Here is a 23,191-nt window from a genome sequence, read left to right on the forward strand (position 1 = left end):
GCTCGCGACTCGCTAGATGGAATCTACACCTGCAGGAATACTGCTTTGAAGTTGAGCACAAGTTAGGAAAGACACATCTGAATGCTGATGCACTCAGCCGCACAGCTGCCGTGGCAGCTATAGATGAGTTTGTCCCCGTAGTCGACCCCGCCGAATTACGCACAGAGCAGTGCAAAGATCCTGACCTGAAGCGAATAATCGAAAGCTTAGAGGGCGCACCGTCTCACCCCGAACAGCTAGGTTATTTCATTGGCAAAGACGGCACCCTGTGTCGGCGCACGAGGCCAACCAGGAAAGGGAGACCACAGAAAACCGCTTGGGAGAGAGTCGTCATACCTCGGTCGTGGACAGAAAGGGTTCTTCGCGCGTTTCACGATGCGCCATGCGCCGGTCATTTTGGCGTAGCGAAGACACGCAGGCGTGTGGAGCGTTTGTACTTTTGGAGTGGCATGCGACAGGATGTTAGAGACTACTGTGCGAAGTGTCATTCCTGTCTCGAAAGAAAAACACCCAAGGGACGAAGACCAGCTCCAATTCAGCCGTTCCCTGAGGTTTCGGCTGCCTTCGAGCGGACAGGTATGGACATAATGGGCCCATTGCCCACGACCACTTCTGGAAACAAGTACATTTTAGTATTTGTCGATCACCTTTCAAAATACGCGGAAGCGGTAGCACTCCCAGATCAGAAGGAAGACACGGTTGCAAGAGCATTTGTCGAACAGATCGTGCTCCGACATGGACCCCCGAGGCAACTCTTGACAGATCGGGGAACGAACTTCGTGTCGCAGCTAATGAGGAGAGTTTGCGAGCTGCTTAAGATCGCTAAGAAGCAGACAACACCGTACCATCCGGCTTGCAACGGCGCGGTGGAGCGACTGAACCAAACCGTGGCCGGGTTCCTGTCGCATTTTGTTTCGCGCGACCAGCGGGACTGGGACTTGTGGCTCCCGTATGCAATGTTTGCCTACAATTCCGCAGCACACGAGAGCACGGGCGAATCGCCATTCTTTCTTCTCTACGGCCGAGACCCGGACCAGCCTAGTGAAGTGCCAGAGGGCCCCCGTCGTGTCCCATACGCTTCACTGGACGACAATAAGGTTGATCTAGAATCGCGCTTGCAAGTGGCGAGGGACATCGCAAAGGAGTCCTTAAAGAAAGCGGCGAAGCGCAGGAAGGAGGTGCACGATCGCAGTGCTCGAGACGCGCCGTTTAATGTGGGGGACAGCGTGTACATAGAAAACTGCCAAAGGCAGATTGGGCTAGCTCGTAAGTTCCAGACGAAGTGGAGAGGACCGTGCGAGGTTGTCGAGAAGCTTTCTCCGGTAAACTTCAGAGTCCGAGACGTGAACCGGCGTTTGATAAGGATACACGCAAATCGCCTCAAGTCGGCACCGGTTCAGTATTCACGAAATAAGGAAAGGGAAAGCGCGGATTTTGATGGGGACAGAAGTGAAGCGGAGCGCGCAAATAGTTCGCAAGAAACGCCCTCTCCTGCATTTGTTCGGCAGGCGCCCGAGGTGACGGCCGGAATGCCACCGGATTTACTTCATGCATTGCTAGAAGAAGAAGCGCGCGAGGTTGCCGCGCAGATAACGCCAGGAGAGGCTCCTGCCACGAGCCCTCGCGAGTCCCAAAGCAGACAAAGGGGTACAGACTTACTTAGTATGACTCATGAAGGCCGATATCCGCTGCGAAATCGGAAAGCTAAGTCGGACTAATGGCGTAAACAGAGCGGAGTTTTGAACTGGTTAGAATTGTGTAATGCCACAGCTCATAACATTGCTATGTGCTTATGTGTTAAGTTATCGGAGTTGGTAGTAAAACCTTTCTGTCATTAAGTAACACCTTCACAGGAGAGCATGCGGAGCGCATGCAGAACCTGCCCTACTTCCTTTCGTTATCTATATTTTTGTCTGTGCCGTGTTCGTGCTAGAAGTGGGAGCTCCTTTGTAACTGTGGTAAATTTATTTCGTCCAGTTTGGACTAGAAAGGAGAGGCTTGGGTGCTGAGTTTCATGTTTATCTGTAAAAGAAGATCAGTGCTGCCCCTGGAGACGCCAGTATTGACAGCGGAGGCATATGGTGTTGTGCAGTGGTGTTGAGTGCAGCGAAAAGTGTTTTGTCGGACGCACTGTGCGAGGCGATTCAGAAAGACAAGGGGAGCTGCGTGGACTCAAATGTTCGGAGAACATTCTTCTGGAGGGTGAGCGAGTGTGACATTCCGTGTGTGCTACGAGGATCCACGTTCGACGGCGCGGCGTAGACGGAGACCCGTGACAGCGGCATCATCAATTACCCAGCCATGCTCTTTGAGTGACGACCAGAAAAACCGGACCCGCCGCCGCCCCGGGGAAACAGGCTTTATCCTCCCCAATTTCCGGTTACATTCCAGGACAAGGGAGCTGTCAGCGGGCCAGAGCGCGCCGTACCACAGCCGACGCTATGCGATACCGCGAAGACGACATTCTTTCCCTCCCCCCCCTTTGTCGTGGGCTATCGCCGGGAAGGCACCCACAGCTTCCCAGAAGGGCCGCGACGGACACCTGTCATGGCGGACAGGCAGTACTCGCCAAGAATGTGGAAAGACAGGCGCTAGTGAATTAGCTCCGAAGAGAGAGCCTGTGTATACTCTCACTTGAGAGAGAGTGGTGGCGTTTTTGTTGTTTATTTAGTTTGTATTGTTAACAGACTCTGGGTTCGAGGCTAAGCCCAACCCAAAGGGGTGGTCCCCATCTCGCATGTTATTTTGGATTGTAGAATTGATGCTTTGGGCGGGCCACTGGAAATGACCGCCCTTAGTCCTTTGTTAATCAAGTGCTTAAAAGCACACGTAAACGGATGCAGTCCAGTCTGAGCTGGGGCTCCATGCTTAGCATGTAATGTGATGCTACTTAGGCACTAACCTGCCCGGTCGATGAGTAAAGTAGTGCAAAGTTTGTTCTGTTGAAAAATTATGCTCTGCTGTCATCATCTACAAGCTCGCCTCCTGTTCATCTTCCAAGCCGAACGACACTAGAGGAAGGGTTTGGGAACCATCCTCGAAGAAACGGACGACTATTGAAATTCTACTGCATACACGCAAGCCGAGCAGGACGACATCGTTCGCGAAGAGGGCCTTCAGCGCCGAAGCCCGACGGCGTGCAGCTTCTGCCAGCAACCGCTCGAGCCCAACTCCGGAGCCACTCCATCGCCCCCATGAAGTCGTCGGCACGTAAGCTCGGACGCCCCAGCGTCTGATGTATAATCCTAATCATGTGTAATTATTGAATATACCTGTTTGTTTAAACTGAGTCATACGGTGTCTCTTTGCCTCTCCGTCCCGTGTGGACCTGCGCATTATGGGGGTCATCACACAGCATTTCTCTCAGTGGATTAAGCTTCACTGCACACACTCTCAATGCAAGAATAAAATTTCATAGATAAGTGTGTAATGCATATGCACAGGTACTGCTGAAATTAATGCATTCAATTTACATTTGCAATGTGGCTAAACTACATCCTGCTAGTTGCTGTTTTGCAATTGAAGCCACGACTGTGCATTATGGTTCAACTATTGTCATTCTAGCAATATCTTACTTGGTTAATTTCTAGATTTATTTCTTTCATATATCCTTCCCAGGCTGCACTGTGTATACTACTTCACAAATGCTGCTAGTAGACAGTGAAGCCTGGTAAAGAAATATGAAATCAATCCAGAAATTCAATTAAACACATTGTTGCTCTAGCAGGTGGCCAAAAATAGCGACGCGTACAGCAATGCTGTCAGAGCTGCAGCTCGCAATTTGCAACTAAAAACGACGAACAACACGTGTGTAACGAGGAAGACGAAGTTTGCATGCAGCTCCGTGCACGCGTGCACGAGCGGAGATTCTAAGTGCTGGGTATGCTGTTCCTGCCTGTGGACATTACTCTCGAGTCGTTACTACCTCAGCAATGCATTCTCAAGATCGTTTTCGACACTCAAGAACTGTGCGACGACGGCGAAGAGAATCGATCGACGCGTTGCTCCAGCGACAACACATGCTACTGTCGCACATGCGAGGCTGACGTAAGCAGTTAATCTGCACTATGAAAACAGCGCCAAGAACCCGATAGCACGAGCATCGTTCGGTAAAGGTCGCACTTACCGGTATTTCTTGTTGAGGTTTTCCATTTTCAGCCCGGCGTTCAGTTCCTCTACAATCACAGCATATATCCGAGCGTTGCGCGTGTTACCGCGTCAGATCCGTGTCAGATGTATATCAGGGCCGTATCAGGGCCGCGGTTGTTGAATCAAGCCAGATGACACAACTCTGGGAGGACGAGTCGTTCGATGTTGCTGCTGCCACGGGCGCCGCCATCTTGTCGGTTAAGTAGCAAACAGTGGTCAGCAAGCTCGGTTTGGGTAACTGTGGTTAGGTGGCGTAACTGCAATTTCGTCTGCCGTGTGAGCGCGGCTAACTATAGTTACGGGGAACCGTAGTTACCTTAACTGTGGTTAAGGTCGCCCGTGTAAATGCGGTATTAGGGTGAAATGCTTGGGAAATGGGTCAGTGACTCAAACTTCTGAAATGGAAACTACCTTGTGCTATGGCGCTCTTTGCCCAAAGCTGCCCTTGCGCCATAAAAATTAATCATCATAATCATCATCATCATCACCAGGCGACCTAGCTTCTAACATAACCAAGAAAAGAGGAACTGTATGACACCACCCGCAACGGTTTACGACAAAAGGTTTATTAAGGACAATTGGCTTTTGAGAGAGGAAAATGGCGCAGTAACTGTCTCGAATATCGGTGGACACCTCAGCCGCGCCTTAAGATGAGAGGTAAAGTGTGGGGAGGCACAGAATTGGAAACGCATATGTCGTCGTCTCTAGTCGATCCCTGTCGAAAGATATTCTCCAATTTGACTAGACCATCTAAGCTATACGCAAAGAGAAAGATGCAAAGACAGAGATACAACGAGGAATCGTAAGACATCAGCCACTGCACTGCAAGACGAGCGGTTTCTCACATTTTTGCTACGAATGCAGACGGGAATGCTGCCAGCACATTGATGCTATCTAGTGGGGGTATGCGAGACGACTCAGGTTTAAATTATTGTTTTCCGTTCCAGCGCTTGGCTTGCTGTCGGCATCACACTGCCGGTTGATGACGTGACTATACTATTCTTATCATTGGAGGGATTCTCTCTGCCGTCTGCGGGGGCGCACACAAGCACACGCGGCCGGCTTTTTGCGTAATGGGGCTTTCAGCACGCTTATAAAGGTGGAACAGGGGGCTCCAATAAAGGTCTGTAATGGCATCTGACTTGGCCGCATTGGCTTTGAAATAAGCAGCCATTAATGGCATTCAAGGTTATATTGCAAAATAAGACACAATCACAAGAACGGTGGACAAGACAACGCGCTGTCCAGTCCACCATTCTTGCGATTTTGTCTTATTTTGCGCTAACGTTTGTACGTAGATCATCAGCCTGACTACACCAACTGCAGAGGAAGGCCTCTCTAATGTCTCTCCAATTAACCCAGCCCTTTCTAACTTCTTAATCTCATCCGCCCACCTAATCTTGTGCCGCCCCCGGCTACGCTCGCTTTCTCTTGAAATCTACTCTGTTAGCCTTAAGGACCAGCGGTTGTCTGGCCTTCGCATGACATATCATTCCCAAGCCCATTGCTTCCTCTTGATTTTGACTAGAATGTAAATAACACGCGTTTGTCCCGTCAACCACTCTGCCCGCTTCCGGACGCTTAACGTTACACCTATCATTTTTTTCCATGTCTCGCCGCGCTGTCCTTCACTTAAGCTGAACCCTTTTTGTTAGCCTCCATGTTTCTGCTAGTAGGGATGTACCGGTAACATGCAGCTGTTGTACACTTTTCTCTTGAGGGATATTGGTAACCTGCTATTCATGATCTTAGAGAACTTGCTGAAAGGGGGTTTGTGCACATGTAGATCAGGGAAAAGAGTTCACGGCAGGCGACACAAAACGGCGAGCAGAACGGCGGGCAGCGCCGACGGCCAGTCCAAAACAAAGCGATCTCGTGCAGCCCGGCGACGCTTCGCCTTTCATTGGCGCCTAATCTGCATCAGCGCTTCGCCAGTGATCTGCCTATGCGGCATCAGGTGCGGCTGTCATGGTTCCCTGCAATTGCCCCGGGAAAGAAGAGGAGCCACCCTGGCGACCTATGACGAGGACACGTGGAGCGGATCGTAGTAGGTCTTCAGGCGGCTGACGTGGACGGTTTCTCCGCCGCGATGGCGCAAGTACGAAGAGGGGTTGAGCGGCTCCACGATGTAATTCCCAGGTGACGGTTGCTGGACGACATGATAAGGGCCGTCGTATTCTGTACGGAATCTTGACGAAAATCTTGGTGGTAGGCCGGGAACCCAGAGCCAAACTAGGGATCCTATCGGAAAAACGTGTGGCCTGTTATAGTTATCGTGACGATGCTTTCAGCGGTCTTGGGATGCCGAGGTGAAAGAGCGTGCCAACTGGCGGCATTCCTCCGCGTGCTTTGCGACTTCGGAGATGGGCGTTCACTAGGAGGAGTATATGTAAGGAGTATATCGTAAGATGGTATCCATCGTGTACGACGGCTCATGCTCATACAGCAAAAAGAAAGGGGTACAATTGGTGGTTGACTGCGTGGAGGTGTTGTACAGGAACCTCACGAAAGGAAGGAGAGCGTCCCTGTTTGTCTGATCCGCTGCGGCGCACATCGTGAGCAAGTCTCCGAGAGTGCGATTGAAGCGCTCGGTCAGCCCGTTAGTTTGAGGGTTGTAGGCAGTGGTGGTCCTATGTACGATGCGACATTCGGTAAGCAGAGCTTCAAGGAAGTGGGAAAGGAAGACGCGGCCTTTGCCACTTAGGAGCTCGCGCGGCGCGCCGTGGCGAACAAAATGATGCAGCAGGAACATCGCAACTTCGCGGGCGGTAGCAGCAGGAAGGGCGGCTGTCTCGGCATACCGGGTAAGGTGGTCCACGCCGACTATAATGCAGCAGTTCCCAGCGACCGTACAGGGAAACGGGCCGTAAAGGTCAACGCCGACACGATCGAAAGGACGTGCCGGGCAAGAGGGTGGTTGCAATAGGCCGGTCACACGAGGAGTGGATGTCTTCCGCCGCTGACAGGCGATGCACGATCGGACGTAATTCCGAACATAGACGTACATGCCACGCCAATATTAACGCTGCGAAAGTCTTTTGAATGTTTTCAGCACACCAGTGTGCGCGCACTGAGGGTAGCTGGGGTAAGAGGCGCAAATTTGAGATCGTAAATGGCGGGGAATCGCGAGAAGCCACCGCTTTTAGTTGCGGCGGTATAGAAGGCCGTCCCGGAGGGCAAAGTGCAGAGGTTGACGCGTAATGTACTTGAAGGCGCAACGTTTTGTGACGAAGACCCGCCGTCTATTAGAGAAGCAAGCCACGGGTCTTTCCGCTGCTCTGCAGGCATATCAGCGATGGTAAGAGACGAAAGCACGGGATCATGTCGCCGAGGAGCAGGCAGCTTCGCTGGGAATGGGAGACCGAGACAAAGCATCGGCGTCTATGTGCTTACGGCCGGAACGGTAGATGACGCAGATGTCAAACTCTTGAACGCGAAGAGCCCATGGAGCGAAGAATGCATCTTGGAACCATGCAAAAAAGACAAGGGACGAGGAAGAAACCAACAGGACAGAAACCAACTAGCCCGTCTCTCTCTGTCATACCATCGAGCGAGGCGACCGGATGGATCTTTAATAGACGATAATCAGCAGAGAACTTGGTGGTCCATGACGACGTCAAACCGGCTGCTTTACAGATAGGGCCGGAATTTCGTTAGTGCCCATACAATAGCTAAAATTCCTTCTCCGTGACGAAATAATTGTATTCAGCTTTGGTGAGCACGTGACTCGCATACGCAACTGCATATTCTTCAGACCCATGTTTTCGCTGAGCCAAGGCAGCTCCGAGGCCTACGCCACTCGCATCAGTATGGACCTCGGTCAAAGTCAAAGTCAAAGTCAAATTTATTTTTCTCCGAGAGGAAGAAAGGGGGCAACGGAAAAAAGCTGCACATGCGCAGCTTGACGAAGCCCGGCCCCCTTGGGTACAGTTCAGCAGCAATTCAAGAAAAATAAACAAAGGACGCTCAATGACAAGCATTGTACAAGATATATACATATGGACGACAATGTCAGGGTTTTATACGTGAGATGCAAAAAGTAAGCGGCTGACATAATACAATGCACGTGGTACAGGGCGTAGTTGCTGCAATATGTAAGCAAAAATGTCGTTAGCTGCACGATATAAAGAAAAAAGGAAGGGATATCAAATCATACAGGTGGGCAATAGTGCAGCGGAGGATAAGAAATGAAGCCAGAGACAATGGTGAGGGTATTAACAGAAAGCGGATGCATTACGATCTAATTTTTTGAAAAGTGAGCGTGCAGATTCTGTATGTGTATCAGCACCAACGCGACTGAGTGCGTTCAAGAGGACGGCGATGTGGTACGATAAAGATTGATTGCCATATGTTGTGCGGCAGAAACGTTCGACCCATGAATTATTGTGTCTGGTGTTATGACTATGAGTGCGCGTGTCAAGGTTGAATAGCTGAAGAAAAGGTGCTGTTGGGTGATAGTTTCGGAGTATTGGCGGCGAAGTCAAAAGATGGCGCGGGATATTGCACGCGTCGTCGCACTCGGCCGACCAGCCATACATGTCATTGTATCCGCCAAGTAGGTTCTTCAGTGCAATGATCGACGCGAAATTGAGTACGAAGTGCCGCAAATAGGAACACACAGCTATGAAGCTTCGAAGTTGCTTGAGCGACATAGGTTAGGAAATTGAGCCACAGTACGGAGCATGGCCGGGTCGGGGAGAACGCCTTCCTTGGAGAAGATGTGCCCCAAGATGGTCAACTCCCGAGCTACAGAGTGGCACTTGAGATTCAGCTGTAGGCCAGCGTCAGTCAGGCAAGTCAAAACCTGCCGTAAGCTTGCGAGGTGCGTGGTGAAATCGGCTGAAAAGACAACAATGTCGTCCGAGTACCAGAGGAATCTATGCCTCTTGAACTTCCGCAAGATGTTATCCATCATCCTTTCGTATGAGGCGGGTGCGTTGCACATACCGAACGGCATGACATTGAACTCGTAGAGGCCATCGGGTGTAACAAATTCTGTCTTTCCTCTGTCAGGTGCAGCCGTCGGTACTTGCCAGTAGCTGGAACGTAGGTCAAGGGAAGAAAAGTACTCAGCGCCTTGGAGGCAATCAAGTGCGTCGTCGATGCGGGGAAGAGGGTAATTGTCCTTGCGGGTAATTTTGTTCAGGCGGCGGCAGTCGACACAAAAACGAATTCAACCATCTTCCTACTTCACAAGCACCATAGGCGAAGACCAAGGGCTTTGCGACGGACGGATGACAACACGGTGTAGCATGTCTTCAACTTGTTCGCAAATCACGCGGCGCTCGGCCGCCGACACACAATATGGCCGCTGTCGAAAAGGCGGGTGAGAATCGGTCTGTATACGATGAACGACGGTAGAAGTCCGGCCTAGACGAGTGTGAGCGACGTCGAGAGCGGAGCAAAACGGGTGCAGAAGGGCTGAGAGCTGCGGCCGGTGGGCGGGAGGACGAGCGTCGTCGATGGCAGCATGGAAGGCGGCGTCGGACTATGGATCAGGTGCTGAATCGGAATGAAGAGCGTTGTTGGAGGAACTGCTGGAGGTCACGGGAGCATCCAGGTTAGAGAGGAGGTGGGCAGGTTGAACTGAACCAGGAGACTCCCCACCTTGTTACATATAATAAGGAGTCTAAAATAAAATTATGAAGGAAAGAGGTGTTAAAAAGATGACGTGGATTAACCGAAGAATAAAGAAGAAGCATTCGGTGAGGTGGAGAGAGATGATAGGTGGAGAAGAGAAGAAGGAGAAGACGACGATAAGGCTTACGTGGACTAAAGCCAAGGCTATAAAAGGGCGAGCGAGAGCGATGCACGGAAGGGGGGGGGGGGGGAGAACAGAGAAGCGGAGGCTACGGCGGGTCAGGGACGCTTCGGAGGGAAGAGAGCGACGCCGGCTACTGCTCCGGTGAGCTCGCGTTCTACGGCTTCGCATCGTGGACTTCCTGCCGTGCCTGAGCCCGTTCCGGGGAGTCAATGGAGGACGCTACTACCTGCTACGGCCAGGGGTGCCTCCAGCGCTGTTGCCACCCATTCCGGTAGTACTCCCAGCACCAACACCGGCATCACCTCCACAGGCACTTGGACAGGGAGCTTATACAACGCAGCCAGCGACACCGCCAGAGACGCCAGCCCAAGCCCGTAGAACGCCGCCTCGACGCCGGCTACTGGATCCGTACAACGCCGCAGCCACTCCGTACCAACCGTGAGCACGAACGCCGACCACTAACAGTAGATCGCTAATAGTAGACGCTGGTAGCAGTGTTCCCGAGTCGTGTGTATTTTTATTCTTTGTGTTTTGTGTTAGCTTGTTAGTTTTGTGTTCTAGTGTGTGCGTCACGTAGGGTGTATTAAATGTGCGTCTGTGTGGGTACACCTATTGCCTAGTCCATCCTTTCGGTACGAGTGTTCTCCGAGGAGATCCGTGACAAAGATAAGTGGCATGCCTTGTGTGCCAGGATTCATTTCCTTGTTTCTTTTTTGCTTTGTCTTGAATTTTTCCGATCTCTCGATGGCAGAAAGTATATATTTGGCAAGAACGTTAGAAATGGCGCTCAATCTAGGGTTAAGCAAGGAAGAGGCGATGCGTCTCTACGAGGAGGAGGAGGAAAAGAGGCAGAGAGCGGAAAGGGCGCAAGCAGGCGTATACGCTCGCGAGGCAGAAGAGCAAGACGAGAAAAGAGCTCGCGAGGCAGAAGAGGGAGAAGAGAAAAGAGCTCGCGAGGCAGAAGAGCGAGAAGCTAGAAGAGCTCGCGAGGCAGAAGAACAGTAGAAAAGAAGGATAGAACGGGACATGGAGTATCTTTTGTGGAAGCAGGCGCATGTCGCGGGAGGTAATGAGGAGATCACGGCCAGTGATCAGCTTTAATTAGCGGGTAGAAAATCTCCTATACCGGCCAGAATTTGTCCAAGGAAGCTGATGGCTCCCTTCGATGACAATAGAGATGATCTGGACGCATATCTGCAACGATACGAGCTGATAGCTTTAGGGCAAGGCTGGGAGCGCTTTGAACGGGCCACGCCATTGAGCATGTGTTTAGTCGGAGAGGCGCTGAATGTGTTTGGAAGGATGTCTGCTGCTGATTCTGTGGACTACGAGAAAGTCAAAAAGGCACTGCTCCAAAAATTCAGGCTTACGTGAGAGGGTTTTCGTCAGAGATTTCGCACCGCGAAACCTGAGGATTCAGAAACCACTAAGCAGTTTTCCTGTAGGCTGACCAATTATTTCGATAGGTGTCTTGATATGTAAACACAGAAAAGTTTTGACGGGGTACGTGACAAGCTGGTCACAGATCAGTTTTTAGCGTGTTGCAGCTTAATGCTAGCGCTATTTCTGAAAGAAAGTTGTTTTCATTGGAAGAGTTCGCCGACACTGCGGACCAATTCCTCGATGCTCAAGGGCAGAGAAATTTGAGTAAGGCAAAGGAGGAAACCCAAAAGATCCTAGAGACAGATGCGGCAAAACCAAGAGCCTATGGCGGTGCATCTAAGGCGCCGGTAAGGTGTTTTCTCTGCGGCAAGGTGGGACACCGTGCAGTTGACTGTCGGACTAGTAGCGCTGCCCAAAAAACACAGGTTGTGTGTCAAGGTTGTAAGAGGCGCGTTTATACTCTGTATGAGTGCCGATACAGAACGCAGGACCGATCTGCATGTGTTGTGAACTCTAGGGTAGAACCTCCCGTCGCCTGAAATTCCAGAGCGGAAAGGAGAGCAAACGCCGCTGGAAATGTAGGCAGTGAGTGGAACACCCAAGTCGAAAGCAGCAATGCCGGTGGTGGTTGGGCAAATATAGGACCGTCCTATATTGATGCTTAGAGACAGCGGAGCGAACACAGTTTTGGTTCTGAGAAGCCTGGTAAAGGACGAAGATCTTACAGGGGAAGCGTCGGCAGTAACCCTTGTAGATAGCACAGTAAGGTACCTTCCTGAAGTCAGGATTATAGTGTCCACGCCATATTATGCAGGGTAGGTAGTGGCAAAATGCGTAGAACAACCCATCTACGACCTCATCTTGGGAAACATTACGGGTGCAAGAAGTGTCGAAGACCCCGATCCCGAGTGGAGAATGCTCGACGTTGAAGAGCATCCAAATGAGGAAAGGCCCGGGACAGCTCAGACGGGTGCAGTCAGTTTCTCGTCGGCAGTGGAGACAAGAGCTCAAGCGAGAGCTCGAGCAACGCAGCGTCCCCTCTCTACTCCTGTTACGACATGCCTGAGCGTAACACTGGGCGAAATTGCAATTAGGCAAAAAGAAGACCCGAGATAGAAGGCCTGCTTCGAAAGAGTCAGCGAAAAAGTGAAAAGAAAGAATTGTCGTACGTCATTCGAATATCAATTGGTAAATGGTCTTCTGCACAGGGAATGTATGTGTATTTAAGGAAGGCGGGTCCAACAACTGGTGTTAACGAGAGATATGCGAGAGACCGTGCTACGCTTAGGACATGACGCCATTATGGCCGGACACCAGGGTGTTTAAAAAACGGTGTCTAGGATCACAGAGATCTTTTCGCCGGGTGTTCAGAGTGACGTTAAGCGCTTTGTTCGCCCATGTGATGTGTGCCAGCGCACAGTTCCGAAGGAAAGTGTTGGTCCCGTACCTCTGGGCAAGATGCCAGCCATCGGCCTATCGTTTCAGCGAGTGACTAATGACATTGTGGGGCCAATCTCTCCAGTATCCGCCAAAGGCAATAAATATGTGCTTACTCTGGTTGACGTGGCCACTCGTTATCGTGACGCTATTCCACTGAGAACTATTGACAGTATCCAAGTGGCGGGGAGTCTTGTGGAAACGTTTTCGCGTTATGGGTTCCCGAGGGAAGTTTTGAGTCACCGGGGCTCGAACTTCACATCGGAACTAATGAAGGAGGTTAACCGCCCTTTTTCAGTAAGGCAGTTACTGACGACACCTTACCATCCCATGTGTAATGGGCTTGTAGAGCGGGTCATTGGCACCTTCAAAAATATGATCAAGAAAATGTGCCAGGAGAGACCTACTGATTGGGATAGATGTCTCCCAGCTTTTTTGTTCGCTCACCGCGAAGTACCGCAAACGAGTCTTGGTTTCTCGCCCTTCGAGATGTTGTATGGGAGAACCATTAGAGGCCCACATAGAATACTCAAGGAGCTGTGGGCTAATAAGGAGATTGCATCAGATCTCAAGACAGCATACACATAGGTTCCTGAGTTACGGGACAATTTGGAAGAAACATGCAGGCTTGCACATCAAGGCCTGGAAAGGGTGCGCTAATGCTATAAGGGCTACTATGACAAGAAAGCCATTCACAGGAATCTGAATCCGAGCGATAAGGTTCTCATCCTGCTACCCACGGACCATAGTATGTTACTTATGCAGTTGAAGGGCCCTTACTGTGTGACGCAGAAGAAAAATGACATGGATTATGAGGTTTTGAAAAATAACACCAAGAAGGTTTTCCATGCAAACGTGTTGAGAAAGTTCGAAGAAAGAGTTCCCGTACAGTGCGCGCCCAAGGTAGCATGCTCTGTAGTAGCAGAGAAGACAGATGATATCTAGGTGGCCACGTGCAGTGGGGAGAAAACTGTAGGATGGGATAAGGAGCTAATAAAACCCAATCTTAATGAAGACCGAAGATCACAGAGAAAGTCCCTACTCCAAAGCAAAGGGGATGTGTTTTCAGATGTGCCGGGCAAAACGGATGCCATATGTTGCAGACTAGATCTCTCTACAGAGATACCAATCAGCGTGAAGCAATACCCACTACCTTCAGCAGTTCGAAAATCAATTGAAAATGAGGTGCGGGATTTGTTGGAGATTGGTGTGATTGAGAGGTCGTGGTCAGCATACAATGCGCCTCTCATGGATGTCATAAACCCGATGGTACTAACCGACTGTGTGTGGATTTTCGTCGGCTAAATGACATCATAGTACCGATGCAGAACCCATACCAAGGGCGGACGTGGTGTTCGCTAAGGTGGCCCACAAAAGGTTTTTTTCTAAATTTGACTTAGCTAAAGGGTTTTGGCAAATGCCAAAGGAATATTAGTCTAAAGAGAAGGCTGCCTTTTCGTGCTCGGCGGGTTTATTCTAGTTTAAATTCATGCCTTTTGTTTTGAAGACAGCATCTGCAATATTCATAAAGCTGATGAGAAAGGTTTTGTATGGGCTCCAAAATGTAGAACACTATTTTGATGACATCCTTGTGGGAACAGATGCGTGGGAAGAGCATGTAATTACGCTGTAAAAACTATTTGATAGAACTCAGCGAGCCAGGTTTACCATTAAACCGTCAAAATGTGAGGTGGGCTTTGAAGCCATTTTATTTCTCGGACACAAGCTGGGATGGGCCGCATCGCGACGAAAGAGGACATCCTGGACAAAATACAGCGGGCCCAGACACCGAAGACCAAGAAAGAGGTACAGTCGTTCCAGGGTGGGTTTAACGGATAATACACGGGCTTTACTCCCAATTATGCCCACATAGCCGACCCGCTTGCTGAACTCACTAAGAAGGGGGCAAGCAATAAGTTGAATTGGACTGCTGAACATGAAATGCATTCGTGATGTAAAAAGGGCATATAGCAAAACCGCCCGTTCTGCTTGCCCCGAAACAGGATAGAGTTTGTGCTTCACACTGATGCATCAGACGGAGCTTTAGAAGCCGTAGTCTTGCAAGAAGAGAATCGCGTGCTACATGCGGAATTTTTTGCAAGCAAGAGATTATCGGCTCGTGAACGAAAATACTCCACTGTTGAAAAGGAATGTTTGGCGGTGGTGCGGGTGGTAAAGAAATTCCCCATTTTTCTCTATGGGAGATATTTCAGTATTCAAACAGATCAACAGCCTCGCGAATACTTAACCAAGGCCAAAATGAACAATAGTTAAGGTAATAGATGGGGTTTGGCCTCGCAAGAATACTCATTTCAAGCGGAATATATTAAAGTCAGAGATAACGTTGGAGCGAACGTCTTGAGTAGAGCCGACTGGACAGCTCTAGGTATCTCTGGCATCTATCTTGTTGTTGTGTTAATGTATCTTTGGGATTTATCTTGTTGTTGCTGTTGTTGGTGTTATGTGATTATACAAGGGAGTGTGTTGTGGACACGAACATGTTTATTAAGGACTCTGTACGGACAACGGCAGTGGTGTGTTAGTGTTCTGAAAACGCAATTTGGTATGCTGTGTTAGTGGTGTGTGCTGGACATCTGCGGTGCGTTGTGTGCTGGGTCCAGAATCGCGACAGAAGATAGCCGGTTGGCTGGATGGCTTGAAGATGAGTATGACGTGAGCAGTTTTTCATGGAAAAACTCTTGAGAGAGGAGATTCTTGTCACATATGATGAGTATAAAATAAAATTATGACGGAAAGAGGTGTGAAGAAGACGACGTTGATTAACCGAAGAATAAAGAAGAAGAAGCATTCGGTGAAGTGGAGAGAGATGATTAGTGGGGAAGAGAAGAAGATGACGGCAAGGCCTACGTGTGCTAATGCCAAGGCTATAAAATGGCGAGGGAGAGCGAGGCACGGCGACGGGGAGGGAGAACAGAGAAGCGGAGGCTCCGGCGGGTCAGGGACGCTTCGGCTGGAAGAGAGCCACTCGGCTACTGCTCCGGTGAGCTTACGTTCTACGGCTTCGCATTGTGGACTTCCTGCCGTGCCTGAGCCCGTTCCGGGGAGTCAACGGAGGACGCTACCACCCGCTATGGCCGGGGGTGTCTCCAGCGCTGTTGCCACCCTGCCGGGTGGTACGCCCAACGCCAACAACACCGGCATCATCTCCACAGACGCTTCGTCCGGGAGCTTATACGACGCAGCCAGCGACGCCGCCAGCGACGCCCGCGCAAGCACATGGAACGCCGCCTCGACGCCGGCTACTGGATCCATACAACGCCGCAGCCGCTCCGAACCATCCGTGAGCTCGAACGCCAACTACTAACAGTAGAACGCTAATAGTAGACGCTGGTAGCAGTGTTCACGGGTCGTGTGTATTTTTATTTTTTGTGTTTTTGCCATTTTTGTGTTCTAGTGTGGTTGTCTCGTAGGGTGTTTTAAATGTGCGTCTGTGTGGGTACAGCTGTCGCCTAGTCCATTCTTTCGGTCCGAGTGCTCCCCGGGGAGATCCGTCACACACGTAGCGGGGTAAGTGGGGAAGGAGATGGATTATAGATAGGCATCGTCGTGAGACCTCCGTGAACATCGAGAACAGCAGACGGCAACGGCAGGTTTTTGCGGTGAAGAAAGGAAGACGGCGTAAATAAAACGGTGACGACCGGCGTGGCAGGACACGAGACGGATACAAGGGCTGAAGCCTCCGGAGCGACATCGACTTCTTCAGTGACGGTGAGCTTCTGCGAACACATGAAATGGATGTCGTAGGCCAGTTTTTCACACAATGCAGAGGATTCTACCTCAGCGCGGGCGCAATCGATCACGGCATATTTTTGATAAAACGGCCCACCCGAGAATCACGTCGTGTAAACAAAACGGCAAGACCAAGAATTTGGCACTGTACAAAATGTCAGCAATGACAACCCGCGCTGTGCGTGTGGTCAAATGTGCGGTCCTCTCTTCAGTTGCAGTGCGAAGTGACAAACCAGAAAATGACGTCGTCACTTTTCGTAAGCGACGGCACAGTCCCTCATCAATCACTGGCACAGCAGCACCCGTGTCGACAAGGGCGGACAACGACAGCCAGTCGACAGGAACCACTAGAATGTTCGTAGGAGAACGATGAGGCCTTGAACTGTTCGAAGAGCACCCAGTTCTTGCCTCTGGAACTGTGGAACTTAGTTTCCCTCGTTAGCGGACGTAGGACGACGGCGCACAGGCGACAGTGAATGGCGACGTGTGGACGGGAATCGACGGATCGTACGCGGACGCTGGTCGGTGGCGTACGCTTCTGGAGGTGGAGCAGCCCGAAGCAGCTGTGGTGAGCCGGCAGAAGGCGCAAACGCTGGAGGGGCGACCATACAGCGAATACAGAAGCGGGCCACGTGGCCGCGAAAACCGCACGAAAAGCATATAAGACGATTGTCTGGTGTGTACCAAGGGTTGTAATGTGCCAAAGAGGTAGGATGAAGCGGGGCCGCTGGTGGAACTGGTGCAGGACGCAGGACAGGAGACAAGGTGGTAACGCCACAGGCCGAGGCCGCGCGGCCTAGGCAGCATAGGTCAAGTACGCCGCAAAAGGAGTGGGAGGGGGCTATAACGTGCCGCGGCTTCGGCGTACGACAAAGGAGGGACGGAAGGAACTTCAGGCAGGGTAGGGAGAGCCTCGGTGACTTGTTTTCGGGTGACGCGCTGAAGCGAATGCAGAAGAGGAGACTCAGCGTCAGGAGTCGGGCGAACGAGAGACTGCTCACGAGCAACCTCTTCGCGAACAGACTGCTTTATCTAAGGTAACAGTGGCGACTGGCCGGAGTCAGACGTCAAAGCCGCCAGAGGCTCTGGGTGCGAGAGCGGAGAGCGAGCGAGAAGACGGCGCTTGCGCAGTTCTTCATAGCTCTCTCACTGGGTAATGACGTCGACGATGGTTGCTGGATTTTTGGCCAAAAGCATCTGAAACGCGTCGTCGTCGATGCCCTTCAGGATGGGATCGATCTTGGCGCGCTCCGGCATCGAAGAATTCACACGCTTACACAGGTGCACAACATCTTCAATGTAGCTGGTGAAATTTTCGCCAGGAAGCTGAGCCCAAGCGCGGTGGCTTTGCTCGGAGCGCGACTTGCGCACCGCCTGCCGACCGAAGACGTCGACGAAATTCTGCTTCAAGGCGGACCACGATGTGATGTCAGCCTCATGGTTGCGGTACCACAGATTCCCAACGTCCGTGAGATAGAAGATGACGTTAAGTTTGAAGGCATCGTCCCATTTGTTATGGGTAGGGTGCTGACCCGCTCGTACTAGGCTATCCAGTCTTCGACGTCGTGGTCCCCGGTACCACTGAATACAGCAGGATCGCGCTGGCGCAAAGCTCTAGCGCAGACGACGGTCGGCGGCAGTGCTGCAGGACTGGGGCCGGAATCTTTGGGCATGGTGATGACCGAAAGCGTACGGCTTCGAAGCTGCAGGATGTCAGCAAATCCGCACCTCCACCAAATGAAAGGGGGTTTGTGCAGAAATAGTTCAGGGGAAAGAGTTTACGGCGAGCGACACAAAACGGCGAGCAGAACGGCGGGCCGCGCCGACGGCCAGCCCAAACCAAGCGATCTCGTGCAGCGCGGCGACGCTTTGTCTTTCATGGGCGCCTCGTCTTCATCCATGCTTCGCCAGTGATCTGCCTATGCGGCATCAGGCGCAGCCGTCATGGTTCGCTGCACTGCCATATGCGCTCCACCCCATCCCAATCTTTCTAGTTATTTCCCTCTGATGATCCGGATCAGCTGTCACTACATGCCCTAAGGAGATGTATTCCTTTACGAATTCCAATACCTCGCTGCCAATTGTGAACTGCTGTCCCCTTGCTAGACTGTGGGACATTACTTTTGTTTTCTGCATGTTAATTTTAAGACCCACCGTACTGCTCTGTCTGTCGAACTCATTGATCATGATTTGCAGTTCATCTCCTCAGTGACCCAGCAAGGCAATGTCATGCGCCAATCGCAGAATATTTAGGTATTCTCCATTAATTCTTCTGCCCAACTGTTTCCAATTCAAACATCGGAATACCTCCTGTTTTAGGCGGTGAACAGCATAGGTGTGATCGTGTCTCCTTGCCTGACGCCCTTCGTTAGTGGAATTTTATTGCTGAATTTGTGGAGGACTATGGTAGCTGTGCATTTACTACGCTGTAAAAAATAAAACATCTTTAAAGACATTTTCAGGGGTCTATAACTCGCACCCTTGCACCCGGCCCAGAAGGGGGTCTTGTGCTTTCATACATCTTTTACCCGGGGTGTTTCTCGATAGAATTTTCCCAAAAATGAAAAAGTGACCTAAAGGTGTTGGGCCCATTCACACGCTATTAGCGCCAGCCATTGGCGTTTTAGCGCTGCTTACAACCCTACACGCTTCAGGAAAAAGGCATGTAAAGGGTTCATATTTTCTTTCCACTCTTATTACTTTTCCTAAGTTTTCTTTACATTTAACATTATAATGCTTGCATAACGTTATATACCTGTATTACCGGAGCTCTTCATAGCAGTAGACAGTCTGTGCGGGAACAAAAACGTTTACTGACACGCAAATCACAGTACTATAAAAATGTGGAAAATTTTCATTATCAGAACAAAGACATCCATAAACAAAGCGCAAGAAGATTCGCCATTGAATTCTTTACTGGCATCCAAGGAACACTAATGCAATGATTGGAACTACTGAACCATACCTGCTTTTATTGGGGTTATGTTGCTGCAAAAAGAAGATTCAACTGCAGTTACATCTGCCTCCTAATTTTTTCAGAGAAAATTAAAAATTCATGTCGGTGCAGCATTGAGGAATGCTTGTATTGTGACTAACTCTCAGGAATGGCTGGTACGTAAACATAAGGTAGCTTATGCTGAACAGCAATAATTTTGACAGTATGGCAGTCGTAGAGTGAAACGAAGTTGGGAGCCTGCTCAGTAGTCATCGTCCCTCGACGGACAGGTTCTCAGCCACCTCAGGGTTTCCTTCGATGAACGGCATGCATGATGCCAGTCTGCATTTTACACACAAACAGTACAATATTTCATATCAGTTCACATTGCTCAATGATTATTATAAAATGTTAACATACGTCTCAGTAATATTTTGTGATATTATGCATGCTAACGCTAAAAGAAATAACAAAATCTGCCCCTATGGCGAGAAAGCGCCACCTGCTGTTCCCTTAACCATTACAAAGAGGCCATTGTGGTTGCAGAGAAAATAGCCCTAAACGGCATTATAAAAACAATGTTTGAGCTAGTAAGCTGCCTGTTAGGAAATGTAGTGAAGGTGGTTAGGACAAACAATTAATTCTGCATGAACTCCTAAAAGCTAGTGCACACCATTGGCCTGGCGGGAGAGTGAACTGGCACACTGTGACAGAAGAAAATATAGTATCTGAGTCAAAGTTAACAATGCAACCCCTTCTGTGACAGTGGTTCGCTTCAACGCAACACAAAACGTGCATTCATTATTATACCAATCATGTGAAAGCTTGAAAGGCAGGCAGCAGTGCTACGTTAACATATCTTCCGTGTCTGCAGCTAGTAAACTCAAAAACGCTTTAAGAAAAATTTTCACGAGGCAGCTAAGCTACTTCACAGAAAGCTGCCGGGGTAGTTCGTCCAAGATTTTTTGCAAAACCCGCGCAGGTTAATAGAACACCAAGAATTTTAAACAGATACCGTGCTGACTAAAAACTGAGAAATTTATTGCTTTGCTCGCAATAAACAGAGGAAGCATCATCTAAAACACAGAGAAGGAAGGACATGGAATCGTAATTTTGTGACATCTGTCGTGATTTACCCAGATATAATCACGGAGTATATCCATGACAATTATATATCTAGCCAATGTCTTATTTTAATTACCATTAGCGATTATGTCCTTACGCAGGTAGAGGAATATGATGTGCACCTTCTATCTCCCGCGCATGGGCTATCGATTATATTTCCTCCGAGTTTTACAACGTCCAAAGCGCAGAATGCACTCACTGTCCAGCCCGTGTCTTGCTTGCTTGCTTGCTGCCATATCCTGTCTGCGTTGCTGACATGTTCCATTAGACCAGTGTTGACACACCGGCCTTTTTTCTCAACATACGATGCTCCGCATGACGAAGGGATTTTGTAAACTAAGTTACTGCCACATGCTGTGAATTTGTCTCCTTGCTTCTTCTTGCATTGGGCTGTCTTTGAAGCACCTTTGCTAGGCGAGTTGCATACAAAGATCGCAGCAGCCCACCCGACCAATTTCTGTTGTGCGTGGCTGACAGCGTGCACATATGACATGACAACTAACTTCCCTTCATTCTGAAGCCTCGTTAGGATATATCGGCAAATTTCACCTTGAAGCCAACGCTGCAGAGGAGGTCATCTGGGAAACAAGCTTCACGTAACCGTGTCCGTTGGGCCTCGACACTTTCCTGCTGACAGTCAATACACGATCTGTTTAGGGCATTTTTCAGTGCGTCTGTAACCACAGCCTTTTTTCGACTGTGGAACATAGCACCAGCACGTATGGGCGTCTCTGATGTACAGCCATAGATCGAGAAACTGTAGGTACCTCTAATGGCATTTCTTTGGTCAGCTCAAAGTTGGTAATAACTTCGGAGGTATTAAAGATGCCAACATTGTACTTGTGAAGCCCCTGGTTACCTTGTGGACTACCAGGAAGCCGTACAGAAAACAGAAGGTCGTTATCAGATTGGTGACACGAAACCTTCTATTGGCGATCTTCACAGGCCAGCAGAAGGTCACTGAGAATTGGTGCAATCCAGGAACCGGTGCATACTGCTTGCCACTGAATCTACAGATCATCATTAAACTTTACATAGGTAGAATGCAAATAGATGGTTAACAATTCTAGGAATCCATCCCCATTAATTCCCCATTGGTTCTGGAATCGTACTGCTCCCATGGAATCAATGCTTTGTCTCACCATCTCAAATAAAATGGTATGTGTGCAGCGTGTAATATAAGTCCTTGATTACAATGGAATAGACACTTCTTCTGGACAGCTGTTCGAGAGGAATGCTGACATTTTTGGCTTCTTTATCAGGAAAAAGTATTCCACGGTAAGCAAGGGGAGCAATTCAAGCAGATGCTACCCTAAGGGTTGCTTCCACGATTATTGTACAGAGACAACAACACGGAAAAGCCAGTTTTCGTTGGGTGTTACTGCCGTAAAGAAGGCATTCAGGCATAAACCCTCACCCTTCTTCACAGCCAGCCCTACCTTGAACAAGTTTTAGGGCTTCGTTCTTAAATGTTTGGCGCTTGACCTTGTTTTGCAGCTTGCAGAAGTTCTTTGCAGTAGTTTCATTTGTTTTCGCATAGAGCAACTGAAATTAGTATGCAACATGCTCAGTAAAGGTGCTTCAAAGACAGCCGAACGTAACACGAAGCGCATACAAATTCACAGTATGCTACAGTGCCTTAATTTAGAAGATCCCTATGTCGTGAGGAGCGTCATATGTTGGGATGTAGGGTCGGTGTGTCAACATTCATCTAATAGAACATGTCGGCAACAAAGATAGGACCTGGCAGCATGGTAGCAAGGCAACTTTCGGAAAATGAGTGCATTCCAGAATTTCGAGAATGTAAATTCTGCAGAAATATAATCAATAGATCATGCGCGACATATACCAGACGTACATCATACATAGTAATTCTTCAATCTGCGTAAGCACATCATCAGTAATGTTAAAGAAAAAAAGGAAATTGACTATGTGGCTAAATAATCAAAACAGATGTGACAAAATGACGATACACTGACTTTCCTCCTATGCATTTTGGCAGATGATTCCTGTATTTATTCTCCTCAAAGCAACAAATTTCTCAGTTGTTATTCAGCGTTGTATCTGTGTGTTGCGTGTGTCCTGTTACCCAGCGTGCTGTTTTGTCAAGACTAATATACTCTCGCACATTCTTAAAAAATGAAGTCTAGATCCGGAAAACGACCACAAGGGGTTCCAAGCAGATGTTTGCTTTCTGCACCTACTCTTGAAAAAAATACATAAAAATAAACATGTGCACTTGGTGATCACAAATGCTAGCTGTATCATCACAATGTTAACAACAAACAAATCAGGCAATTTTTTTTACTCCAGGAGTTCTGGTTCTCTTTCCCTATGCAGTGTATGCATCATGTAGTGAACAAAAGTACAAACTAGATAAATAGAATAAATCAATTTGGGAACATCGGTACTGTAAAATGGTGTTAACAAATGGCCAAATTCATCCTTAGGACAGACCTACATTTCATCTGCCATTACATATGAAACATGAAAATACCAAGCAGCCAGATGAATTCATAATTTTTTCTCAGAACTTTAAGAAACGTACATCAAGTCATACCACTTCACTGTTCCAGTTAAGTATACTACTCAGGAGCAGCAGTATCCGCATGGGGTGAGTGCCTGCACATAAAATTATTTACAAAGGA

General features: G+C 49.3%; 1 protein-coding gene and 1 long non-coding RNA gene across 2 annotated transcripts in view; one reads left to right on the top strand and one right to left on the bottom strand.

Moving 5' to 3' along the window:
• Positions 1-17,740, bottom strand: part of LOC144110842 (uncharacterized) — a 31,762-nt gene extending 14,022 nt beyond the window's left edge. The window contains exon 1 of the mRNA XM_077643924.1: positions 17,634-17,740. Within this exon, the coding sequence (XP_077500050.1) occupies positions 17,634-17,740 (107 nt within the window). The remainder of the gene's footprint in view (positions 1-17,633) is intronic.
• The window catches only part of LOC144110053 (uncharacterized), a 411,060-nt gene that overhangs the window by 369,394 nt on the left and 18,475 nt on the right, over positions 1-23,191 (top strand). The gene's annotated exons all lie outside the window — the stretch shown is intronic.

Source organism: Amblyomma americanum, chromosome 11 (assembly GCF_052857255.1).
Source record: "Amblyomma americanum isolate KBUSLIRL-KWMA chromosome 11, ASM5285725v1, whole genome shotgun sequence".
Classification (NCBI taxonomy): domain Eukaryota; kingdom Metazoa; phylum Arthropoda; class Arachnida; order Ixodida; family Ixodidae; genus Amblyomma; species Amblyomma americanum.